At 34.7% G+C, this 26,966-nt stretch overlaps 1 protein-coding gene across 2 annotated transcripts in view; it reads left to right on the top strand.

Moving 5' to 3' along the window:
• Nucleotides 1–26,966, top strand: part of wnk4a (WNK lysine deficient protein kinase 4a) — a 63,010-nt gene that overhangs the window by 17,578 nt on the left and 18,466 nt on the right. For both annotated transcript variants that reach the window (XM_059530398.1, XM_059530397.1), the window contains exons 3-12: nt 8,970–9,142; nt 9,268–9,488; nt 9,781–9,938; nt 14,579–14,667; nt 15,464–15,683; nt 19,993–20,365; nt 21,597–21,763; nt 21,919–21,983; nt 23,673–23,808; nt 24,898–25,014. In XM_059530398.1, coding sequence (XP_059386381.1) covers nt 8,970–9,142; nt 9,268–9,488; nt 9,781–9,938; nt 14,579–14,667; nt 15,464–15,683; nt 19,993–20,365; nt 21,597–21,763; nt 21,919–21,983; nt 23,673–23,808; nt 24,898–25,014 — 1,719 coding nt within the window. The remainder of the gene's footprint in view (nt 1–8,969; nt 9,143–9,267; nt 9,489–9,780; nt 9,939–14,578; nt 14,668–15,463; nt 15,684–19,992; nt 20,366–21,596; nt 21,764–21,918; nt 21,984–23,672; nt 23,809–24,897; nt 25,015–26,966) is intronic.

Genomic DNA, 26,966 nt, shown 5'->3' with positions numbered 1-26,966 from the left:
CAATAATTCATGATATTAGTAAAAAAAAAAAAAAATACTAGGGATGTAATGATGCACCCTGAACCGACTGATAAAAAAACTAAATGAGACGATTCAAGTCGGTTTAGATGTTTAAAGTTGGGAGCGGGGTTTATATGAATGCTTCTTTATTAGGACCTGACTGTCTTCAGAATAGGTTTGATTGTAATGCATATGAAAGTAGTGTTCATAAGCACAGCACTGCTTTGTTTAAAGTGTTAACCAGTGAAACTCTATATCGCTGCTGTTCCATGAGTGCCACCTGCTGTCAGAGAGTTTATCTGCGTCTCATGCAGCCCGTCTGCTGTTTTAGTTTCGTTCAGATATGTTTGATGTAGTATAGTTTCAAAAAGCTAAAGTCAGAGTATTTTGTTTCTGATGCAAATTTCGAAATCAAACAATCAAATTCAAATAAAAAACAAGCTCATGCTGCAAGTACTCAGCATCTTTTTTTTTTATCAGGGATAAAATACAGTGGTTACAGTGGAAAGAGCACGGCCAAGTAGTTTATTTATATGAAAATAATAATTTTATTTGTTATATTTATTTATTTGTTTTGAGATTTTTTATTTATTTTTAATTTCAGTTTAGTTTTGGTTCTTTGACATATTTCAATTTTACAAACAAATGTGCAGCATTTTGTCTGGGAATTAGTAAAAAGGCTTTCTTTTCATTTATAATTTCTTATAAATGCTTAAAATGCTTGTGTATATGTTACAAATTACACTTACCTGTATTCAAAGTGTAAAAAAAAACTTTATTACTGTTAACTCAGAAACATTAATATTTAAACTTGTTGAAAGTGACATGTCTGACCTAGTCTGAGTCAGAGCTATCAATTTGATAGTGTTATATAATGCATGTAAAACTGTTATGTTGATGTGGCTAACTTGCATTTGCGTATGGTTTAATTAGATGTTCACAGTGTTCAGTTATTATTGTTCTATTGTTATAAACTGTTATGTAACGAATCTGCTGCAGCATGTACACCTTAACTCATGGCAGCTTGAGGACAGGGTGAGAAATATGCAGCACAGCAGTATTTATTATTTAATATTTACGTAACAGTATTTTAGAAGCTTGTAAAAACTTTTCAACAAATGCATCATTTTTACTCCAACCTAAAATGCCAGGAAAGTGAAGCGTGGTGCTTTGTGCCATGTGTTTCATGCTGATTTATTGTTGGCCCCTGGAGTGGTGTCTATTCCTCTTCATTATAATCTCTTTCCTTTCCACCAGACCTGCATTGTCGTCATCTTCTTCATCCAATGCTGTTTACTTCTTTGCTGGGATGCTGGGATAAAATCACATTTGTTGATGTTTCCATACTTTTTGGACCAAAGTTGTAATTTGACAAAATGTCAAGTACCCTTCAGGTTTCAGTGCAGGTTTAAACTCTTTCTACAAGACTTTACTTATGTAATTGAATTCAGGCAGAATATGATTTTACGTAACTTAAGGTTTGTATCTCAATGGGCCTCAACAGAGAGCCGTTCATTGTCTACAATGGGCACAGTGTCATTTACAAACCTGATGCAATATGCATGTGTTTATGGTTTTAAGTCTGATCTGTTTATTCCATCGGCTGGTGGAAGCCAGAGACATGAGTGATGTTCTCCTCATGTGTTTAATATCAGCTTGAGTTGGTGAGGTAATTAATTCAGCTTTTTTGTGTTGTTTCAAAATTGTTCATTCATATTGATGTCATGGACTCAATCACTCATTGAGATTTTTAAATCGTCTGTTTGCCTAAATCCGGTGTCTCGTTGGCTCGCCTAGTGAGGCTTTCGTTTGAAAACGTCACTAATAACAGAGATTTACCATGCTCTGCTAAGAGTTTTTGGGATTTGAAGTTTGAAAAATGACTGTAATTTCCTTGCAGTCTCTCTAACTGTTTTTGCATTGGATTTGACACTAGCTTAGAGACCTCTGGAATGAATAAATGTGGTTTGGCGTGAGTTCAGGATTCTGGTCTGGGCAGTTTGGAGTTAACCAGCGCTGAAGCTGCTGGCCCATACTGCTCTCAACCCCCAGCGGTGTGCTCTGATTGAACGCACATGTGTTTCTGTACATTTGTTCTTCTAAATATTCAGGCATTCAATAACACAATGAGGCAATTTATACAATGCCATCCAAAAACTTACGCAAGCAATGACAAACAGACATAAAAGCATTATGACAAAATGAAAACATTACACTTCATGCACATGATTTGCTAAAGGATTCATGAAAAATTCTTAAAGTAATAGTTCACCCGAAAATGAAAATTTGATGCAAATGTTCACCCTCAGACCATCCAAGGTGTAGATGAGTTTGTCTGCTTTTCATCAAGAATAAATTTATCATCAAGTCACATCGACGGAGGATTATCACGGAGCCATAGTCATACACTTCATGTCAAGAAAAAATTAGATTTAGATCACTAAAGAATGCAGAATTTGTTGGAATCAATAATAAGGCATCATGTTTCACACTTAATGCTATTTAAGGAGTAGTTTGCCCAAAATTGAAAATGTAGTCACCTTCAGGCCATCCAATATCTAGATGAGTTTGTTTCTTCTTTGCAACAGATTTTGGGAAATGTAGCATTGCATCACTTGATCCGCAATGGATGCTCTGTTGTGAATGGGTGCCGTCAGAATGAGAGTCCAAACAGTTGCTAAAACATCACAATAATCCACAGCACTCCAGTCCAGCAAGCAGTGTCTTGTGAAGAAGCCAAAAGATGTGTGTTTGTAAGGAACAAATTCATCAAGGCAGAGCCCATTCACTGCAGAGGACCCATTGGTGGACCTATTTCCATGTCATTTGTCAATTTTGGTTGAACTATTGTATCAAGAATAAAAATCTTCTTAAATGTAATTTTCAAATCTTGAAACTTAAGAAAAAAAAAATGTTTTGCATTCCCAAAATATTTCTTCTGAAGAATGTTCTTATATATGTTCTTTTCATTGTTCTCATTAGTCTAGATTTTTTAAAGAATAGCACTTAGGAACATTCTCAAACCTATTAGAATTTAAGTTGGTTATTATATACTAGATAAAATGCATATTTCAGAATACCGTCTACACTGGGTGCGACCGTTCGCGTGTGGAACCAAAATCAGCTTCTTCTGTATTTCAAATCTTTACAGTACTACTCAATGATGCTTTCAATGACAAAAAACATAGCAAAGCTTTTTTCACAATAGTCGTCCCATATGCTTATATTCTCTTTTTTGTCCCACCCATACGTCAAGCACAAAAGCGCTACCATATGGCTGTTCGCTGACAAGCCTTTAGGATCCTTCCTTCAATCATGATAAGCATGTAGAGGTTGTTATGTGCCATTTTGTAATTACTAGCTCGCTGTGCCTCAGGCTGTCCTGAACTCAAGCTTCAGGATTTTTTCCTTTTAAGCCCACCATGTTTCAATCATACATGCAAGTCCCAGGATGTTCATTTTAACCCTTTACTAAAGCTCTACCCCTCAACTAAATCACCCAGTCATGAAATAAAGAACTGTTTTACAAACAATCTGTTCAAATGAAGCAATGGGCCACAAGAATACAGAAATTTGATTGAATAAAAAATGTGTTATAATCACTGTAACACAGCGTCCAATTTTTACTTTATATATAAAATGCTGCAACGGTGAATGCACCAATACAGACAGACATTTTGAATAGTTACATTTATTAATAAAAGTCATGATGATAAACCATGATGGGCATCTAATAGATACTCTTTTGGAAGCCAGTAGGTAGCGACAAGTGATTACTTTATGAATGAGTCACTGAATCATTCGCTAAACCAATTGCAATGCATAATTTCATGATAGTATATAATTATTAAAGGTCCCGTTCTTCGTGATCCCATGTTTTAAACTTTAGTTAGTGTGTAATGTTGTTGTTAGAGTATAAATAATATCTGTAATATTCTAAAGCTCAAAGTTCAATGCCAAGCGAGATATTTTATTTAACAGAATTCACCTACAAAAAAACGACCCGTTTGGACTACATCCCTCTAGTTCCTGCAGTAATGATGTCACTAAAACAGTTTTTTGACTAACCTCCGCCCACATGAATTCACATAAAAGGGGCGTGGCCTTGTTGCGCTCCGACGGAAAAGAGGAAGAGCTGCGTTTGTGTTTGTCGCCATGTCGTTGAAACGCTGTTATTTTCATCTCGTAGTCCAATCATATTTGTTTGTCCTTCCCAGGGACGCTGTACTTTAGATTAATGGTTACAATTTATGTTTAACTCGGTTCCCGAAAATTAGGGCTGTGCAAAAAAACGAATGCGATTTTCATGCGCATCTCGACAGTAAAAACGCTCCTGTGATTATAAGTACATCTCCAGCACGTGCTCATGCGCACTTGCTTCTCAAAACTAGCCCAATCGCGTTTCCAGGAGGGCAGCGCGCGCTCAGCTGCTGTCGAATCAGTACACAGCAAGAATCGTTACGTATTTCTGAAGGAGGGACTTTATTGAACAAGGAAGTCATCAGCCCGTTTTTATGACAGTGAAAACAGCGGTATACAGATAGGTAAATTGTGTGAAAAACACTGTGTTTTTTTACACGCGAAACATGAACACATGTTATATTGCACACTGTAAACACAATCAAAGCTTCAAAAAAGCACGAAAAACGGGACCTTTAAGATAAAGTAATCTGGGTGCTTTTTTCATGCTTTTCTATAAATACTGTTATCTTGCTTATACTACTCTTTTCACATACTGTTTTTCGCAACATAGGCTCATTCGAAATATGTGCCTCTAAATACATTTCTGCAAAACTGAAAAAACGTACATATACATACCAATTGCTGCAGTTTCCAGTTGAAATGAACACTAGAGGCAGTAAAACAACTTCTTTTATTCCTTTTCACACAAAGTATGATTTACAGGTCTGATTTGATTAATGAAGCCTAATTTTCGCACAATTACTAGAGGAATATTATATTATATATTCAAAATTATTTTAACATGCTGCGAGATTTCAAAACTGATACTTCAGAACGTTACCGTCACATATCCAGCTTCATATGTACTGTATGTGTTTTCATATTCAGTAAGTTTGTTTGGTAGCTCACGCAGTATTGAGTTGCACTTGAGTGGTGAAGAAAATCCTGTAAAACTGTGCTTCAACAAAACAGTTCAAACCTGCATGTAAGGAAGTTCAAATAGTATGGTTGCATCGACAAATACATTCTTATATCAGTTTTGCATTTGTTAACACTATCGGGTTTGGTGAAGGGGATATTTCCAACACAATAGATCATTAACTTTTAGAGACACTCCCTGGATATTTGAATTATGAAACACCGCAATATGTACCTGAAACAAAGTAATAAAGACACAGCAATACATGCCTATATCAACGTAAAAAATGTGCCATGGTCCCGTATTGAACCCGTGTTTTAGTGCCACTCACTGGACATTTTATTTTTAAACTGTTGCAAAATGTGCAGTAAGTTACGTAATAACGGTGTTGTAGAAATGTATTTAGAGGCACATAATTAAAATGAGTCTGCCTTGGTTTTTCGGCCAACTATATAGTAGTGAAGTATGCATATTCAGATACAGCCAAGTATCTGACGTCATGGGTGAGTAATTGAATGATTCACTCAACCTATTTGTTCAAAACACAACTACTGTGTGTTATTCGAAGACATGCCATGGTTGGTTACTCTCTGGCTTCGTTTGAAATCATTTTCATTATCTGAGCAAAACATTGACAAAATAACTGTGTCTAAAATAGAAGTTACTCAATCTTAACTTCTTGTTTGTATACCAGTGGTTGAAGTCAAATGCAATATTTTTATGGAAAACTCCTGTTTTAGTGTTGCTTACACAGAGTAGAGAGAGAGACTTACAGGGTAAGTGTCTCTGCTCCTAGAAGGCGCTGGAAAGTCAAATGCATCTTTATTATATTTACATCCTGGAAAAAAGTTCTGGTTACCTAAATGTGTGTCCGTACACTTCATATAGGCTAGGCTATACTCGACACCCATGCACCTCTGTCAGTTTGTTTTCCAAACACAGATATCGTCCTGTGGAGTGTATTTGAGGAGATAATGACATTAACTGTGCTTAAAAACGTTCCAGTGTATATGAGAAGGTCTCGGTTGCATCACTAATATTAGGCAGGTCATGGGGACAGTAGCTCAGTGTTTATTACACACATACTTAAGTCTGAAAGGCAATCCTGTGTTGACTGGAGATGCATAACTGATGTTTGGAGCCACTAATAAGATTAGCAGCATGGATATGTATCATCTATAAATGTGTGTTTATGTATGCCAGTTTTTTTTTTTTTTTTACAGTGGTTGGTTGGATGGGAAAGAGTGAGCCTGTGTGTGTGTGTGTGTGTGTGTGTGTGTGTGTGTGTGCGTGCGTGCGTGCGTGCATGCGTGCATGCGTGCGTGTGTGTAAGACCGACAATGCTTGTCAATCATTTGGTGTCACGAAGCCTTGGGCCGAGAACAGGGAAACTGTATTTATGTTGGGAAGGGAGAGGAACATGTTTGGACACAAATTAATAATTCGTTTTCCCAAGAGGGTAAAATTGCTTCTTTAATCCATTCCTTAAACCCTCCCGAAGGGAAGGACTCCCAAGTGTAATCTCACATCTCTCCTCTAGTGTCTCAAACGAGGTCTCAACAATTTCTCAACTTGTGCTCAGATTTATTAAGACACTAAAGTCTGCAGTTAAAAGTTTTTAATATGAACTATGACATTTCTCATCAAATGATGTTACACACATTAATTTTTTGTTCTAGACAGTTTTTTTTTCTCAGCATGTCAACAGTTTACTTAATTTAAAATGACATAAAGAGTGTCAAAATATATCAAAATATAAAAAAATAATAGTTTATCTTAATAATTAATTTAAATATATATATATATATATATATATATATATATATATATATATATATATATATATATATATATATATATATATATATAAATTAATTATTAATACAAAATATTATTTTGATATATTTTGACATGTATAAATACACACACACACACACACACACACACACACACATTTATATATATATATATATATATATATACATTCTGTTTACATTTTAATTTTTCTTAGTTAAAAGTTTTGTAATGGGTTTTTGTCATAAAGATCAATATATTTTTTATGTTAATGTTAATGTTAATCAAAATGAGAAATTTGACTTTATTTCTTTATTTTAATTCATGTAAAAAAAATGTCTGGTTCAGACATACAATGACTGAAATACTCCTCTTATGTAATGTTATGTATTATGTTAATATTTGAATTAAAATATTTTATGATATTTGGGAGACAAAAAGTAAATAATATCAGGATGATGCAGCTGTCCTAATATGAAGAGGAAAAAAAGCTCACATTAAACAAAGAATGTTTTTGAAAAAAATTAGTTAAGAATAATCTTTATTATTATCCCTAAAAAAAAACTATGAAAGAATTTTGTTAAAATATTAAAATAAATATTAATAAATAAATAAATAAAAACTTGTCTGCCAAATCAAGTGCTGTTATAGAAAGTACTTTTGCAAATACCTTTAAGAACCTTTTCGTAAACAACTACCAAATTTTAAGAGTCATTCACTTTGTTTTTTAAATGGTATGAACGTTTTCATACAAGAATACAAAGATCAAATTTCTAACAACTTGGCACGTGTTTTAAACAAGATTTTATAAAGGTTTTTTTCTTCATCCTTTTGGACACTCTCATGTGTCTCATTGCTCCTAAGGAATCTTATGAGAAACATCTTCAAATACAGTGTTAAACGTAGAGCTCGGCCTCCTTCTGTCCCTCTCCCGTGTGTTTTCAAATGCTCACTCGAGACATAAACACACAGCACTTTTCCCAGAACTCACTGAATGTAGGATTGACTCTGAGGAGTTTCCACCCTCCTCACGGGGCCGAGAGGCCCAGGACTGCTAAATCAAGCCTTTCATACCCACCAGAGGACAGAAATGGCCTTGTTTGCCAAGTAATTGCTCGTCTGTAGTCCACTTGCTAAAGGTTTTCGAAAAACTAAGATTAGAATGGGATGTAATTATGAGACAGCGGAAAAATATGATTAGGTTTGGGTGTTTCATGTACAGTAAATGGTGAAAGTCTTACGGTTGCAACTTTCTCGCTGGTTCTTATCTGTTTTAATGGTTTTTTGAGTACTAATTACAGACTGTTAGCTGCCAGAATAAGCAGTGAATCATGCTTATTGAGGGCGGATGTACGTCAGAAGAACTTGTCATTTTAAACCTAAATGAAGGCAAAACACTACAGGTGAACTTGGGATAAGATAGATATCACCATACTTTCACAGTATCAGAGACATGTGCTTCGTATTACAAGTGTTCTGAACCAATATGCAAATGAGACACTGATTAAATATGCGCTCATTTGCATAAATGTGTAGAACAGTGGATAAATCCAGGTTCAATATTATTATTAATACTTCACAAATCAGAAAATGCCGCCAACAGCTAGAATACGGATATATTTCCACCATGTTATTATGAATAAAAGTTACATAAATCGTGCAAACAACTCCGTACAAACCTTCAGAATATAGATCTCTAAAGTTTGGTTGCTGAAGATTTCTGGCTCAGTGTATGAGGAAGAAAATGCATGGCCTGTAATAATATGTGTAGTAATTGAAGTCTACAGATGCAGATAGATAAAGTGTAATAATAATATAAACACTTAAATGTGTATTTTGGATGTTTTCTTTCCACTAGTCTGATAGACTACATGTTATGGAAGCAAAGTAGTCGAAAATAAAATAAAATTGAGCAGTGCCTGAAAAAACGATGGTTTTAATGAGTGTTTTGCTTTAGGTTTGTTTCTTAGTTTTTGTTTAAGAGCTCACTTAAAGTTTTCTTGTTGTACACTTCAGAATTGTGATTTTTTTTTTAAGTTTCTCTTTCAAAAACTTTTGTTTTTCTCCTCTTTAGACTCGCAAACTGACCAAAGTAGAGCGCCAGCGCTTCAGCGAAGAGGTTGAAATGCTCAAGGGTCTTCAGCACCCCAACATCGTGCGCTTTTACGACTCCTGGAAGTCCACTGTGAAAGGTCACAAGTGCATCCTGCTGGTCACTGAGCTCATGACCTCTGGCACCCTCAAAACGTGAGTCAGAATCACATTATAGGGATAGTCCACCTGAAAATCATTCATTTTTGGGTTGACTGTCCCTTTAATTGTCCCTTTCTTGGTCCTGAAGTGAAAATGATTTTAACATCCCAATTTTTTAGGTATCTAAAGCGTTTCAAAGAGATGAAACCGAAGCTCCTACAGAGGTGGAGTCGTCAGATCCTTAAAGGACTTCACTTCCTGCACACGCGGGCCCCTCCCATCATTCACAGGGACTTGAAATGTGACAACATCTTCATCACGGGCCCCACAGGAAGTGTGAAGATCGGGGACCTTGGACTGGCCACACTCAAGAGGGCAAGCTTTGCAAAGAGCGTCATCGGTGGGTCACTGCAATCTCCTGAAGCTTGTCATGCTTTAGTTTCTCAGTAATGATTTATCTTCTTCAACCTCATTGCATTTCAAGTTTAAAATTAAACATTCAGTTTTACATTTGAAAGTTTCACCTCTAGCCACTAGGTTGTTTACGAAGCAATACCATCAAGATGATAATACCATGATGTGACAGGCATAACACTGAGCTTCTTTCCTGATCCTGAAATAAAGTGTATTATTAAACCGTGTTATAATGTACCGTATTGGTAGTGGTAAGCGGATTTCATTGTGTTTAACAGGAACCCCTGAGTTCATGGCTCCAGAAATGTATGAGGAGAAGTACGACGAGGCAGTGGACGTCTATGCATTTGGCATGTGCATCTTAGAGATGACCACGTCTGAATATCCATACTCAGAGTGCCAAAACGCTGCGCAGATTTACCGCAAAGTTACCAGCGTGAGTTTCAACCTGCTTTCATTAATATCATCATCATTTAGTGTGATTAATATCTCTTTAAGTTAATGATTTGGGTCGGTACAATAAAAAAAAAAAATGGTTTTATGCAGCAAGGAACCATTAAACTGACCAAAAGTGAGAGTAAAGACATTCATAGTGTTTCAAAAAGGTGTGTTTAAGTCAATATATAATTTACATTACTTTAAATGAAATAAATATTACTTATTTAAACCTATAAAAACCTTGAAGATATTTTATTTTACCTAGCTGCTAAGGAAACATATCGTTTTCATTTTATCTAACTTGATGTACTAAAATCAATTAAACTGAAATAAAAATGAGAGAATATGTAGTAATATAATAATATATAGAGACATTTTTAATAATAAAAGTGACAAAAACACAAAACAAAAGTACTAAAACGAAGATAAAATTAAGATAAAAACACAAAATGCTAAAATAACACTGCAGAAGATCTAGATTAAAAAAAATGCTGTTCTTTTGAACTTTTTGTATTCATAAAAGAATCCTGAAAAAAATGCATCACATTTTTACAGAAATATGAAGCAGCACAACTTTTTTCAACAGAGATAATAATCAGAAATGTTTCTTGAGCAATAAATCAGCATATTTTCATGATTTCTGAAGATCATGTGACACTGAAGACTGGAGAAATGATGCTGAAAATTGTTCACAGAAATAAATGGCATTTTAAAATATATTAAAATAGAAAACTGTATTTTTTTTTACTGAATTTTTTATCAAATAAATGCAGCCTTGTTGAGCAAAAGAGACTTCTTTCAAATACAAAATCTGTGAGATTGCTTTAAAATGTTTAATTGCTGTGCATATGTTTTGCAAATAAGCATATGCACGTCCATATGTCCTAGTTTATACAGAGACCTTTAGCCCAGCATGGAAAGTGCCATAAACATCTTTTCCCTTCTTTCATACTCTTCATGCATGTCCTCTTTTCCTCTCATTTCCTTAAGAGCTTGCTGTGAGTCCACTTTGAGGAGAGGTTTGATTAGAGATCACGGCTCTTAGATAGTTTGAAATACCCCCTGTCTATATCCTGTTTTTAAAATCCCAGGGCTCGTCTCATTCTGGATAATTTGAGAATGGCCCTACAGGTCACATGTACACAGAGAGGTCGTTCTGATTATGCAACTTGTTAGGGATACAGTATATTCACTTGTCTGCTCCTTATTGCATTTGGAAACTTACATCAGCATGTGTTTACAACATCTTCAGACAGATCTCTTTAATGTAAATCAATCTTGAGCAGGTTCTTTATACATGAAAGAATGTTCCTAACAAATGCTAAAAGGAAAACATTAAACTTCACTATTTTTACTCGCAGTAACAAAATTTGCAGTGGATGTTGTACGACATGAAGTACAATAAACTTCAACAGGATTTCAATGATGTTTTGATTTTGCATGTCAGAAAACAAGTTTATGATGTTTTAAAGTAATAGCTAAATTTGACACGCACTTTATGTGGATGACGCCAGTGGTTTGGTTTATTGGTTCGTTAAATGACGTTCCTTGAATGAGTGAAACAAAGCCTGCTCTGAAAAGGTTGCTGAGTGTTAATGACAAAGCCAAGGAGCGCAAGTGTAAACGGGATGGGCGGTCGTCCAAAACTCCTGAACTCGATGCTTTATGGAGCACATGCTCCACAAATATTACACAAGTCTACAGGGAAAGTTACCTACTCCAGCTGTAATTCAGCCCTCAGCTGTAATTCTTTCTAATCACAGCTTAACTTTACATTATTGAATACTTTTGTATAGTCGAAGTAACTCAAATGTGACAAATAACAGGCATTAACTGTTGTAGATCTTAATATGATGGCCCAATATAAAACCGAGCACATGCAAGTGTTGTGATGTGTATTTTCGAAAGACTACAGTGTTAAATGAATAATGTTACAGTGCTTTATTAAATGTTTAAATGGGTTGAAGATATTAGGAACAGATTAAGCTATTATTAATTATTCACAAAAGTCTAATAGTACTGAAAATTACAAATGGCACCTACAGGTCTTTAGTTGAATTTTTGGAATTTTTTTCTCAGAAATGCAAGAAGAAAAGTGTAAATTGTGAGATAAAAACTGAAAAAAAAAAAATCTGAATTGTTAGATATAAACTCACAATTGTGAGAAAAAGTCAGAATTGTGAGAAAAAGTTGCACAGGAAAAAAAACAAGAATTGTGAGATATAAACTTGCAATTGTGAGAAAAAGTCAGAATTGTGAGATACAAACTTGCAATTGCGAGAAAAAGTCAGAATTGTGAGATACAAACTTGCAATTGCGAGAAAAAGTCAGAATTGTGAGATACAAACTTGCAATTCGAGAAAAAAATCAGAATTGTGAGATACAAACTTGCAATTCGAGAAAAAATCAGAATTGTGAGATACAAACTTGCAATTCGAGAAAAAGTCAGAATTGTGAGATACAAACTTGCAATTCGAGAAAAAGTCAGAATTGTGAGATATAAATTTGCAATTCGAGAAAAAGTCAGAATTGTGAGATACAAACTTGCAATTCGAGAAAAAGTCAGAATTGTGAGATACAAACTTGCAATTCGAGAAAAAGTCAGAATTGTGAGATATAAATTTGCAATTCGAGAAAAAGTCAGAATTGTGAGATACAAACTTGCAATTCGAGAAAAAGTCAGAATTGTGAGATATAAACTTGCAATTGCGAGAAAAAGTCAGAATTGTGAGATACAAACTTGCAATTGTGAGAAAAAGTCAGAATTGTGAGATATAAACTTGCAATTGCGAGAAAAAGTCAGAATTGTGAGATACAAACTTGCAATTGTGAGAAAAAGTCAGAATTGTGAGATACAAACTTGCAATTCGAGAAAAAGTCAGAATTGTGAGATACAAACTTGCAATTGTGAGAAAAAGTCAGAATTGTGAGATACAAACTTGCAATTGTGAGAAAAAGTCAGAATTGTGAGATACAAACTTGCAATTGTGAGAAAAAGTCAGAATTGTGAGATACAAACTTGCAATTGTGAGAAAAAGTCAGAATTGTGAGATACAAACTTGCAATTCGAGAAAAAGTCAGAATTGTGAGATATAAACTTGCAATTGCGAGAAAAAGTCAGAATTGTGAGATACAAACTTGCAATTGTGAGAAAAAGTCAGAATTGTGAGATATAAACTTGCAATTGCGAGAAAAAGTCAGAATTGTGAGATACAAACTTGCAATTGTGAGAAAAAGTCAGAATTGTGAGATACAAACTTGCAATTGCGAGAAAAAGTCAGAATTGTGAGATACAAACTTGCAATTCGAGAAAAAGTCAGAATTGTGAGATACAAACTTGCAATTCGAGAAAAAGTCAGAATTGTGAGATACAAACTTGCAATTGTGAGAAAAAGTCAGAATTGTGAGATACAAACTTGCAATTGTGAGAAAAAGTCAGAATTGTGAGATATAAACTTGCAATTGCGAGAAAAAGTCAGAATTGTGAGATACAAACTTGCAATTGTGAGAAAAAGTCAGAATTGTGAGATACAAACTTGCAATTCGAGAAAAAGTCAGAATTGTGAGATACAAACTTGCAATTCGAGAAAAAGTCAGAATTGTGAGATACAAACTTGCAATTCGAGAAAAAGTCAGAATTGTGAAATACAAACTTGCAATTGTGAGAAAAAGTCAGAATTGTGAGATACAAACTTGCAATTCGAGAAAAAGTCAGAATTGTGAGATACAAACTTGCAATTGTGAGAAAAAGTCAGAATTGTGAGATACAAACTTGCAATTCGAGAAAAAGTCAGAATTGTGAGATACAAACTTGCAATTCGAGAAAAAGTCAGAATTGTGAAATACAAACTTGCAATTGTGAGAAAAAGTCAGAATTGTGAGATACAAACTTGCAATTCGAGAAAAAGTCAGAATTGTGAGATACAAACTTGCAATTGTGAGAAAAAGTCAGAATTGTGAGATACAAACTTGCAATTCGAGAAAAAGTCAGAATTGTGAGATACAAACTTGCAATTGTGAGAAAAAGTCAGAATTGTGAGATACAAACTTGCAATTCGAGAAAAAGTCAGAATTGTGAGATACAAACTTGCAATTGTGAGAAAAAGTCAGAATTGTGAGATACAAACTTGCAATTCGAGAAAAAATCAGAATTGTGAGATACAAACTTGCAATTCGAGAAAAAGTCAGAATTGTGAGATACAAACTTGCAATTGTGAGAAAAAGTCAGAATTGTGAGATACAAACTTGCAATTGTGAGAAAAAGTCAGAATTGTGAGATACAAACTTGCAATTGCGAGAAAAAGTTGCATGGAAAAAAATAAGGAGAATTGTGAGATAAAAAGTTGAAATGACCTATTTCATGCTTTCGTCCCTTGGCGGAAACAAACTCCCATAGCTTTAGGGTTGTGTGCTTTGCTCAAGGGCAGCATCAGTAACAAATCAACAGTACATCGGTGCAAAGTAACTTTTTCAAAACATCCAGGCATGCTTTGAAACCTTGCTTTCATGTTACTGGCTGTGATTAGATTATCTGAAAGAGAATAATCTAATTTACATTTGAACATTAGTTTGATGAGTGACATTTGACCAATGTTTTTCTCAGACTTTGACATTTGTGTCCACTTCTGCTGTTTTCAGGGTATAAAGCCCGACAGTTTCTACAAAGTTAAAGTTCCAGAGTTAAAGGAAATCATAGAAGGCTGTATCCGCATGAACAAAGATGAAAGGTACTTTATAAATTTTCCATCAATTTTATATATTCACCAGTTATTATGCAGAATTGTTCTACAAAATGGAATTGCTTGGGATTCTGCAAAATATCAGTAACAAAATATAGTCGTGCTACAGAGATTTTTTATAACAAAAAAAAAACATTCTTAAATGATAATTAATAATATATCCTCAATGTTAAGTATACATCTACTCCACTTTCCAGCAACCTGGTAAACATTGTAGCTTTGTATATAAAATTATATATATTTTTTTGTTTTGTATAGATTCACAGGTTACATATCAGGGTTATTATTATTGTTTGATAAATCTATTTTTGGTGATTTAAATATAGCTGAAAAAACTGTGAAAGTGAAAAAAGTAAATAAATAAAACCTTACAAAGTAAAATATGTTTGTTGAATCACTAAAATTACTTACTGTAAATAACTAAAACTGAAAAAAGCCTAATTAAGTAATATTTAAAAAAAATTATAAAAATGATAAAAGAATAAATAAATAAAAAACAAAATGAAAACTATTTTTTTTTAAATAAAAGCTAATTTATATTATATAATTAATATTTGCAAGCTTTTCCACCCTTCCACATTCATATGCATATGAATAGTAAAGCATGAAGCTTAGATAGTTTTATTATTATTATTATGCTTAATAATTTGACTCATTGAAAACGGGTGCACATAGCCTATATTTCAAATATTATTGTATTATATTATAAATATTATAAAACAGCTTTAAAACATTTATTTCATACATTCAGTTTGTGTGGCTTCATATCGATCTTGCTGTCTAGATACACCATCCAGGACCTGCTGGAGCACACGTTCTTCCAGGAGCACAACGGTGTTTACGTTGAATTAGCTGAGGAAGATGATAAGGTCAAATCCAGCCTGAAGCTTTGGCTTCGCATGGACGGCACCAAGAAGCTCCACGGAAAGTACAAAGACAACAACGCCATTGAGTTCCTGTTTGAGCTTTACAAAGACGTGCCAGAGGAAGTGGCACAGGAGATGGTGAGCTTCACTCACACATAATCTCATGCTAACCGGATCTTTACCTCCTTTACTGTCAGCTTTTAATATGTGTTTCTTAAAGGGATCTAAGGTGTGGTTAGATTTCCCATCTCCTCTGACTCGTTGGTTTACTGTCACTGTTAACACTAAACCCAGATATTCCCCTCAGGCATCAACAAAGCGTACGTGTTCACAGATGGCCGTTAATATGTGGGTTGAGTTTTCTGCACAGATCTTCAACAATGATCCTAAAGAAATGATATTCAATCACAGAACTATTTAACAAATATGAGTATCTTAGTAACCTACCTGTATTTAGCAGGTGTTTACTGTTTACTGCATGTTACCACAACTCAAGTGGATGAATCTTACAAAAATATATCCAGATTACATTTCATTCCAAAAACTAATAATAGGCTTTTGCGTCGCATTATTATTTTTTGAGCGTTAATCACATTTCCCCACATAATTCTTGTGTCCAGATGGGTTCCTTTTGAGTTTTTGCTCATGCAGAATACTCACATTTTCATTTTTCTTGACTATAGTGTGCCAAATCACATTTTACATTTAAGTTTTAATAAAAAAAACTTATTCCAATGTAATTTTTCATTACTATAATGCGTTGTGTTTAAGGCTTTCAATTCGATTTATCTAGTGCTGTCAAACGATTAATTGCGAAAACATATGTTATGTTAATATATTAGATATATTTATATATAATATAAAACACAAGAATATAAATATATACATTTATATGCATGAAAATATTTACAAAATATATACTTTATGTGTATTTATATATACATAATAAATATACACAGTACAAATGAATATACAACCCGAATTCCGGAAAAGTTGGGACGTTTTTAAAATTTTAATAAAATGAAAACTAAAAGACTTTCAAATCACATGAGCCAATATTTTATTCACAATAGAACATAGATAACATAGCAAATGTTTAAACTGAGAAAGTTTACAATTTTATGCACAAAGAGCTCATTTCAATTTTGATTTCTGCTACAGGTCTCAAAATAGTTGGGACGGGGCATGTTTACCATGGTGTAGCATCTCCTTTTCTTTTCAAAACAGTTTGAAGACGTCTGGGCATTGAGGCTATGAGTTGCTGGAGTTTTGCTGTTGGAATTTGGTCCCATTCTTGCCTTATATAGATTTCCAGCTGCTGAAGAGTTCGTGGTCGTCTTTGACGTATTTTTCGTTTAATGATGCGCCAAATGTTCTCCATAGGTGAAAGATCTGGACTGCAGGCAGGCCAGGTTAGCACCCGGACTCTTCTACGACGAATCCATGCTGTTGTTATAGCTGCAGTATGTGGTTTTGCATTGTCCTGCTGAAATAAACAAGGCCTTCCCTGAAATAGACGTTGTTTGGAGGGAAGCATATGTTGCTCTAAAACCTTTATATACCTTTCAGCATTCACAGAGCCTTCCAAAACATGCAAGCTGCCCATACCGTATGCACTTATGCACCCCCATACCATCAGAGATGCTGGCTTTTGAACTGAACGCTGATAACATGCTGGAAGGTCTCCCTCCTCTTTAGCCCGGAGGACACGGCGTCCGTGATTTCCAACAAGAATGTCAAATTTGGACTCGTCTGACCATAAAACACTATTCCACTTTGAAATAGTCCATTTTAAATGAGCCTTGGCCCACAGGACACGACAGCGCTTCTGGACCATGTTCACATATGGCTTCCTTTTTGCATGATAGAGCTTTAGTTGGCATCTGCTGATGGCACGGCGGATTGTGTTTACCGACAGTGGTTTCTGAAAGTATTCCTGGGCCCATTTAGTAATGTCATTGACACAATCATGCCGATGAGTGATGCAGTGTCGTCTGAGAGCCCGAAGACCACGGGCATCCAATAAAGGTCTCCGGCCTTGTCCCTTACGCACAGAGATTTCTCCAGTTTCTCTGAATCTTTTGATGATGTTATGCACTGTAGATGATGAGATTTGCAAAGCCTTTGCAATTTGACGTTGAGGAACATTGTTTTTAAAGTTTTCCACAATTTTTTTACGCAGTCTTTCACAGATTGGAGAGCCTCTGCCCATCTTTACTTCTGAGAGACTCTGCTTCTCTAAGACAAAGCTTTTATAGCTAATCATGTTACAGACCTGATATCAATTAACTTAATTAATCACTAGATGTTCTCCCAGCTGAATCTTTTCAAAACTGCTTGCTTTTTTAGCCATTTGTTGCCCCCGTGCCAACTTTTTTGAGACCTGTAGCAGGCATTAAATTTTAAATTAGCTAATTAAGTGGATAAAAGTGTAAAATTTCTCAGTTTAAACATTTGCTACGTTATCTATGTTCTATTGTGAATAAAATATTGGCTCATGTGATTTGAAATTCCTTTAGTTTTCATTTTATTAAAATTTAAAAAACGTCCCAACTTTTCCGGAATTCGGGTTGTACTATTTAAACAAAAACTTTTATTTTGGATGCGATTAACCGCGATTAATCATTTGACAGCACTTCAGATTAATCGCGATTAATAAAGGTTTGTGTTTACATAATATATGTGTGTGTACTGTCTAATTATGTATATATAATACACACGCGTGTGTGTATTTATTTATACAAATAAATATACACAGTATGCATACATATCATGTAAACACAAATTTATTTTGGATGCAATCCATCGCAATTAATTGATTTGGCAGGCCTAAATATTAAAATAATAATAAAAATAATAATTCTAAGGATTGGTAATATTAATTCAGAAATGTTCTAAACTGTCATGAAAATAATGCCAAAAGTTACTTAAATTCAATGTTCATAAGTAGTCTTTTAAGACTGATTTTACACTGTGTCTTTTCATTAAGCAAAATATATATTTTTTTATTTAAATGTTTTGAGTTTGGGCTGAAATGTGATGTAGAACTGTACTTTTCTCAGAATCACCCAAGCTTGTTTTCTTTGTTTTTTTTTACCCTTGTGACTTTATGACAGCTTTCATCTGTGACCTTCACAATTTCAGCCGTTTCCAATAATCTGTCCTCACTCTGGGTAGATTTCTCTTTCTGTGTCAGTAATATGGGGACGTAACTGAACTCTTGACCTTCCTAGAGCACAAAGTCCCAAACACACCTCAGTATGGATCTACTGGCAGGGGTTTTCTTGACACAGTGGCACGAGCCTCAGCATTTGCTTCAGGCCTGTTTAACCCTGCTGTGTGTTGCATAATGGTTTCAAGGGCATAGCTTTTTAATTATCAGGGTGGAAATGTGAGAGCGGGGCCAAATGAGGAAGAGGGTCACCTGGCTGTTGATGGAATGGCTTCATGACCGAGTTGTGAAACTAGAGCCTTTCTCTTGTACATAATTTTTTTTAGACCAGACCTTCACAGTTCGTCTTTTATCTCTCAATGTGTCTGCTTTTCATCAAGAACAAATTTATCGTTAAGTCTCATCGACGGAGGGTTATCACGTAATTTGACTAGCTGATGTGATGATAGTCTTCAAGACAACATTGGCCTACATTGTTTCAGTAGAAACACACTGTTCCTCCATCGCAGAGCCATTTTCATACACTTCGTGCCAAGACAAATTTGATTTAGATTGTCAAAGAAGGCATAATTTGTTGGCATCAATGACAAGGCACCATGTTTTACACTTGCATGCTACATTTAAGGAGTAATTTACCTAAAAATGTGTATTTACTCCCCCTCAGTCCATCCAAGATGTAGATGAGTTTGTTTCTTCATCAGGTTTGGAGAAATGAAGCATTGCATCACTTGCTCACCAATGGATGCTCTGAAGTGAATGGGTGCCGTCAGAATGAGAGTCCAAAGAGCTGATAAAAACATCCCAATAATCCACAAGTAAAAAGTTTTGGACCATTTTTACTTTACTAAACGGTGCTTGATCTGTGCATATTTTTCTCCTGTTTCAGACAAGACGACTTTTTAACTGGAGAAAGCAATATTACGGATAAACGACTTGTATCTTAGCCAGAAACTATGGTTTGAAATTAAAAATGTTTTAATGATGGATGTGTCTGTACAAATACACAGCTTTACCCTGCACAAGATGTTAACTGATGGACTGGAGTGGTGTGGATTATTGTGATGTTTTTATTTCCGCTGTTTGGACTCTCATTCTGACGGCACCCATTTACTGCAGTAGATTTTATGGGATCATGTTAATATTTGAGAGCACAGTTACTAGTGTAGGCACCCAAGTCATAGTAGACACCATATTTCATTTCATTTGAATGCAAAAAAAAAAATATCTTGTTCTTTTTTCAAATGATTTTTTTCAAATCATCTTGTTATTTTCCAGGTGGTTCTGGGGTTTGTATGTGAGGCCGACTACAAGCTGGTCGCCAAGGCCATGCGAGACCGTGTTACAGCCATCAAACGTCAGCGAGAAAAACATCGTCGTCTTGCAGAGGAGCAGCAGCGGAAGAAGAAGGAGGACGTTTTTGAGGAAGAGTCTGAGCTGCCATCGCCCAGATCCAACATTCAGATATCTGAAAACCCCGCCCCTTCTCCTGTGCAGGTCCCGCCCACTCCTGTAATCCTAGAACCCATGTGCTCTCCCATTACTGGCTCATCGGATTCTGGGATTAATGGCAGCTTCCCACCAGAACCAGAGGAACCAGAGGCCGATCAACACTTCCACATCCAGCATACAAGCTGCTCCTCAGCAACCTGTACGTACCAGATCTTCATTTGATCATGTTTATGTGATTAAAATGAAAGACCAAAAGACCAATACACCAATCAGGCAGATACATTTTAGGTTCATATCTGGAAACCACTATTTCAGATGCCTTTCTACTCTCCTGCACGGGTTCAAGACGTCCAGTGAGCCTCACATAAACTACATTGTGCAGTGCCCTACATTTTCCTCAATGTTTCTTTCATGGCATGTTAAGTCCAGCAGCTCTCCTAGACCTGAAAACAGCACGGCACAGTCAACCGACGTCCACAAATAAACTCTTTTTAATAGCCTGTGTGTGTATGCTTTTCAGGGAGGGTCAGGGTTACGGTCATGCAGTTTGACACACTTTTGAAGTTTTTATTTTATTTTAGCTAGTAACATAACTGCAACATTATTTTAGTATCACTGAGATATAGTTTTTATTACAATCTTTTTTTATATATATATATATTTTTAAATAAATTTTTAATATATTAAAATTTTATTTAAAACTTTAGTAATAATTTTAAAAATGTCTATGTTGCTCATTTTCATTTAGTTTAACCGGATGAAAAAACTACTAAATTGACATAAAAAATTATATATATATATATATATAAACAAAAGCAAAACAAAATGAATAAATCTAACTATATTTAACATTTCTTATTTTCATTTAGTTTAACTTGATGTATTAAAATTGAAATAAAACGAATAAAAAACACATTTAAGACGTAAAAAAAACTACAACTAATAGAAATGACAAAAGCGCAACGAAACTACTAAAAATAATCAAGTTTACCATTTTACTTTTTCATTTAATTTAATTTGATGTACTAAAATAATGAAAACTGGACTGAAATGATACTAAAACAACACAGCAGTGAGTTGTGACTTTGCTGACGTTTTGCAATATTGTTTTCAAGGCAGTAAGAATCCTTCTTTTCTAATATAAGTGTTGGACATGAAATCTTTGAACCCTGTTTTGATCCATGAATTCCAGTGTCCTTTGGCCTTTGTTCCAAATCATCTGATATGAGAGACATCCATGCTGTTTATGAATAAAGACAACAAAAACATAACGTAATGCATTTCTGAGTGAAACAGGATATTTAATGATAAAATCAGAAGGTGGGTCTTGATTGAGTTAAAGCAAGCTTTTACTGAAAGAATACAACAACAAATAGGATCCACAGGGATATCTATTAACAGAGTGTCTGTTTGTCTTTGTGTTTCTCCAGCTGATTGTGAGACTGATGGATATCTCAGTCCCTCTGGCTTACAGGATGTTACCCAAGCTTCAAATGGCAGCATCAGCTGCTCTCCAATCCTCGTCCCCCAACAGGCCACGCCCACAGAGGCCACGCCCATCTTCACTCCGCCAATCCTGGCTCTCCGTTTCCCCTCAGTGAGTTTATAATTACAAAATTGGCCTCACTTATTCCAGAGTTAAACTCAGGAGAGCCATTCTACCTTAATTTACACTAATTACTATGAACTTGTTTCTTTGATGTTTTTAATTACTCCATGTAGCTGAAGGCCTGTTCCTTAATCTTCCCACAGAGTATTGCGGTGTCTACTAAAACCGAGAGAGGACCGCTTAGCCCTTTCTCCTCACCCGTGGACAGGTAAAGACCTGCTTTCTTTATCCCTCAGCCCTTCTCTCACATCTGTGGACTTTGAGCTTGATGTTTTACTTTAGTGCCAGATGTACTAATGGCTTTGTGCTCAGTAGGAGCCCATCCCCTACTCTCATCTTTCGCAACAGAGCACATGCTCCATGTCCTATAGGATACTGTTTATACACCACAGGCGTCTTGGACGCTGTCCCTAGCAAATGCCTGCCATTACAGCATAGTTTTCCACTCATAAGAACTTCATGTTCCTCAAAAGGCAGAGATCTTTTAAAAAGAGCCAGAGTCTGCCAAGCGGTAGGCTGGCTATAAACGTGTTTGTGGGCCACGTAGGAAGCCCAGTGTTTGGATAAAACAGAGGCTTGTGTTGGTAAAAAACCTGGGAGACACAATTAGCTCACAGAAACAAGCTCGGAATGGACTCCAGGTCCCTGTGGACCAAAGTCAAACATGGCCTCAAACTGTGTGTGGAACTTCGCCAAAGATAAAGCCAATTCAAATACTTCATCTGTCTATTTTTTCCTCTTTAACTGTTATATTGGATTTCCAGAAAACAGTGCAGTTAAAAATACATTTTGGTGTCCAGCAGTTTTTCCCATGTGTAAAAAGAAGTACACTTTAAAAAGAGTATTTATTACTGTAATAGTTTACTTTAATTGCAAACTAAATGTAAAGTGTTTGAAGACATAATTGCTAATGTTAATAATTTGCTTTAATGTTATTTCTATTGAAACCTGTATAACGTTTATTTAAATATGTTTGTAAGTGCACATCTGTTAGCATGAAGATGCAGTTCAGTACATTTTAATATATTTACTTTAAATGTAATAACATATGATTCCCCTACAATTAAAATTATAATCAAGTATTTTACATGTGCTTTAGTATGTTAGTCAACACATTAATATGTACTTTAAAGTAAAACTTACAAATTGACTATTAAAATGTGCACTTTTTAAAAGTGAGTTAAGATACTGTGACTCTTTGACAGTAACTCTTTAAGTACACTTAAGTGGCCTTTTATTTCAGTAATGTATTATTTACAAGTAATTAAAAAAAATACTTTTAATATTTAAAGTGCACAACACTTGTTTTTCACTTATTTTTTTTATTTTTTAACAGACGGGGTCATAGGCCAACAATTAAAAGAAGAACATACACAGAGTCTGTTTAACTACTTCAGACTTGTAAAACCTAATAAGCAGGACCACAGCACTCATTAAATGTACCGTGTTTCCTTAAAAACCAGATATTAAACAAATAAGGGTGTTGAGATGATGAGAGAGGGAAATTCCTCAGTGGTTTGTGCTTATTGAACCATTTTTATGGGTTCTGCTTAACTGCAGGTCTTCCAAACACCCGTTTACTTAACATGATGTTCACATTTGTGCTTTTATAAGTTTACTAGGTTGTACAAAGTGTTAGTCATGTTGTTTGGCGGTTAACATAACAAACTTGATTTTCGCAAATGGTTTGGGGTGAGTTGCACAAAGTAGATAATACTTAGGGTTAATTGTTGTATGTTTAAATACCATGCAATAGCATGTATGCATTAGCAAACATTGCTAATAATGATGGCTGTAAATATCATGGATTTGCACACACAGATATGTTCCTGCAGTTTTTGAATGCCATAGAATGCAAAACATATTCTTCTGTTATTGATTTTTCCTTTCTTCACAGTTATGCTTCAGATGTGACCTCAGGCTTGAGCGATGGCTATGATGGACTGTCAGACAGAGGGAGTAAGTTTGCTGGCAGACGGACAACAGTGAAACTGTTTAGGAGGAGAATGCGGTCCCGTTTGCGCATTACAGGGGTGAGGATAATTTAACTAGAGGTTGACCGATATATACCCTTTAATGTTTGATAATGATACCGATAATCTTAGAGAGCAGGGTGGCCGATGAACCATATAAAGCTCACATGACCTTGCATGACCCTGTTTCATTTTATAGATAGTAAATGCTGCAATGATATTTATATTAATTTAACAATATTAACTCAAATAAATGAGTTGAAAATGGATCATATGAAAATGATAGCTTTTTATTTATCCTAAATACATTTATTTTATATTTTAAATATATTAAAATAGAATTTTGACAATTCTTAGCACTTTCAAAATAAAACTTCCTACAGTTTTAAGCCAAGCAAAAAACTTAGATACTGATGCCGATAATTAAAAAGTGCCAAATATCGGCCAATATTTCAGACTTGAGAACAAAACTTTAACTAAATCAAGATTAATAATGACATAATTGCCTTCTGTAGAACTGCTTATAGCTGAATCAAACTTATTTCATAATTGATAAACTTTACAGAATTATCGAACTGAACACTGTTCTGACTTGAACAAAAAAAAAACGCTATTGTCTTTTAAATCCTGCTTTGCAGCAGAATTTTAATTTGTCTCATATTTGATGAAGTTTGCATCACTGATTGTTGCTGAAACAATCTGTATTTCTGTATATTTTATAATATGTTACATTTTATTAAATAAAGGTTACTTGACTTACCGATATATCGGTTGAAGACTGTGCTTAACCGCCCACCAGTCCATTTCTCCACTTCTGTAAATCCATGATAGAAATAAAAAGTGCAAATGGCAATATCTTTGAATGATATCGCATGTGAATTCAAGATGTTTAGCTGTTGTCCATGTGTGATCATTCTCTGCGTGGGTACGGTATGTCCTCAGTCATTTGTTTTATAAAGAACCCCTTTGGCTTGCATTGATTAGCATTCAAAGGGCTAGAGACATAATCAGTAAACACGCAGTCAAACACAATAATCTCAGACCATGACCAGTGCACACTTGCACACACATTCCAACAAAATGTATGAATGCCTTTTCAGTTGATGACCAAATATGAAATACAGAATGTTTGTGTGTGTTGTTCCTCAGGTGTCTGATAAAGTGGACCGGGTGGTTGAGTGTCAGCTACAGACCCATAACGATAAGATGGTCACCTTCAAATTCGACCTGGATGGCGACAACCCTGAAGACATTGCTGCAGTTATGGTAGGTGCCTAAACTCTTAAATGCATTCGTTAAAATTTGTAAGAAGTCATCCAAAAATTACATTCTGTCATTAATTACTCACCCTCATCTCATTCTTATGGGCTTGGAACAACATGAGGGTGAGTAATTAAAGACAGAATTTTCATTTGTGGGTGAACTATCCCTTAAACACATTGTCTTCTCTTTTCATAATGTCTTTTTAGAGTAAAAATAAAACATTTAAGAGTTAAATCAAACATAAATATCAAATATCTTGTCTACATTAGGATGAGGATATTAGTATCCAGTAGTAGTCATGGGACACATGTAAGCACACAACCACACACATTATCAGCTGTAGCAGAGCTACACAAATGTCCCACTGCTGCCCTTATCAGTTAAATCCCACGAGCAAATGTTGTACTTCCCCTCCATCAGTGAGTGATATGCTCTTTTGAGTGCCATTTAGTGAAATCCTTGTGAGAAAGTCCTCAGTGAGGCACGTATCCAGTTCTCTCTCATTTAGCAGAGCGTTCTGTGGTAGATTGGATTAGAGATGGGAGATTGTCAGAGCCATAGGCTAGTGACCCTTTCCCGATCCCATCTCCCTCTCTTCCTTCCAATCGTTTGTTTGTTTGTTACAGTATTTATTAATCTTTGTTAATGTTAGTTAATAAAAATACATCTGTTCTTTGTTAGTTCAGCTTAACTCAGGTCCATTAAATTATATAAACAGATACAACTTTAGATTTAAATTAATTGATAAATGTTGAAATTAATAACTAAATTAACCATTTTTATTAATTATAGGCATTTAGCACCCATTTTTTCTTTTTGGCCAGCAATTTTCAGGCCAATACAATTTTGACAACACTGTCATTTATTTTTAACTGTCAAAATTATATTATTATAGGAAGTTATTATAATAACTTTGTAACAAATAAATTATTACAAATACTAGGCAAACTCTTTACGTTCTCATGTTTTTTTTTTTTACATAATTAAGTTTCAAGTGATTGGTTTACTGATAACAACTAATAGTTAACATGAACTAACAATAAAATAGTTAACTGTTTTTATCAAATTAAACCTTATTGTGTAGTGTTACCATATTGTTAGGTTTTTCTTTTATATAGTAAAGCACATTACATTATACACATATGCATTCTGACATTTTTCTGTTATATATCTGTATATTTCAGAGATATTTTGTGGTAATCTGACTAGCACATGCCCCGGATCACCCACTGTTTCAGACATCTGGTTCTGTTTGTCCCTCATTATAAGATGCAAGAAAGCAATGTTGCATTTCTGTCTTTTTTTTCTTTTTTTACTTCTTATTATTTTCTTCCTTTTTTTTTTTTTTGATTGATGTGATACCCAAGATCTAGACAAGTAATAAAAAGTTGCATATGTGAAGATAGTAAGTTGCCTGCATACTTGGACACCTCAGAAACTTATACAGTATAATCTGAAGAAAGTTTCATTCATTTTTTTAATCAGAAGGTCTTAATTTAGTTTTTTTATTATTTGTGTTTATTTGTCATAGATTATTTTGTGATTTAATAATTTATGCACTGCATCAGAGGGCTACGAACATTACATTTTACTGTATTTTACTGTAAAATTACTTAAAATGTCACGTTGCAGTACTTTTCCAAATAGTAAAATAATGTACAATTTATATACTAAAATATAAACTTTAGGTACTAATGCTGTATGTGCCTTTAAGGTGCTTATATGAACTTTTTAGGGGTAAAAAAGTACAAAAGTTTACTTTTTGACAGCTGAGTGTAGCTCTATTAGTTTCCCACCGTATGTATATAAAGGTATTGGCCGTTAACGAACAGGATTTTACACAACAATCTTTTACCATTAAAATTATATACATTTTTACAGCGTAGTCTGATTATGGGTATTTAGAAATGTATGCTATTTTAATGTATATTCCAATTACAAGTACTTAATTTTTG

Source organism: Carassius carassius, chromosome 39 (genome assembly GCF_963082965.1).
Source record: "Carassius carassius chromosome 39, fCarCar2.1, whole genome shotgun sequence".
NCBI lineage: Eukaryota > Metazoa > Chordata > Actinopteri > Cypriniformes > Cyprinidae > Carassius > Carassius carassius.
The sequence above is the reverse complement of the archived record's forward strand: the minus strand, read 5'-3'. Positions and strand labels throughout refer to the sequence as shown.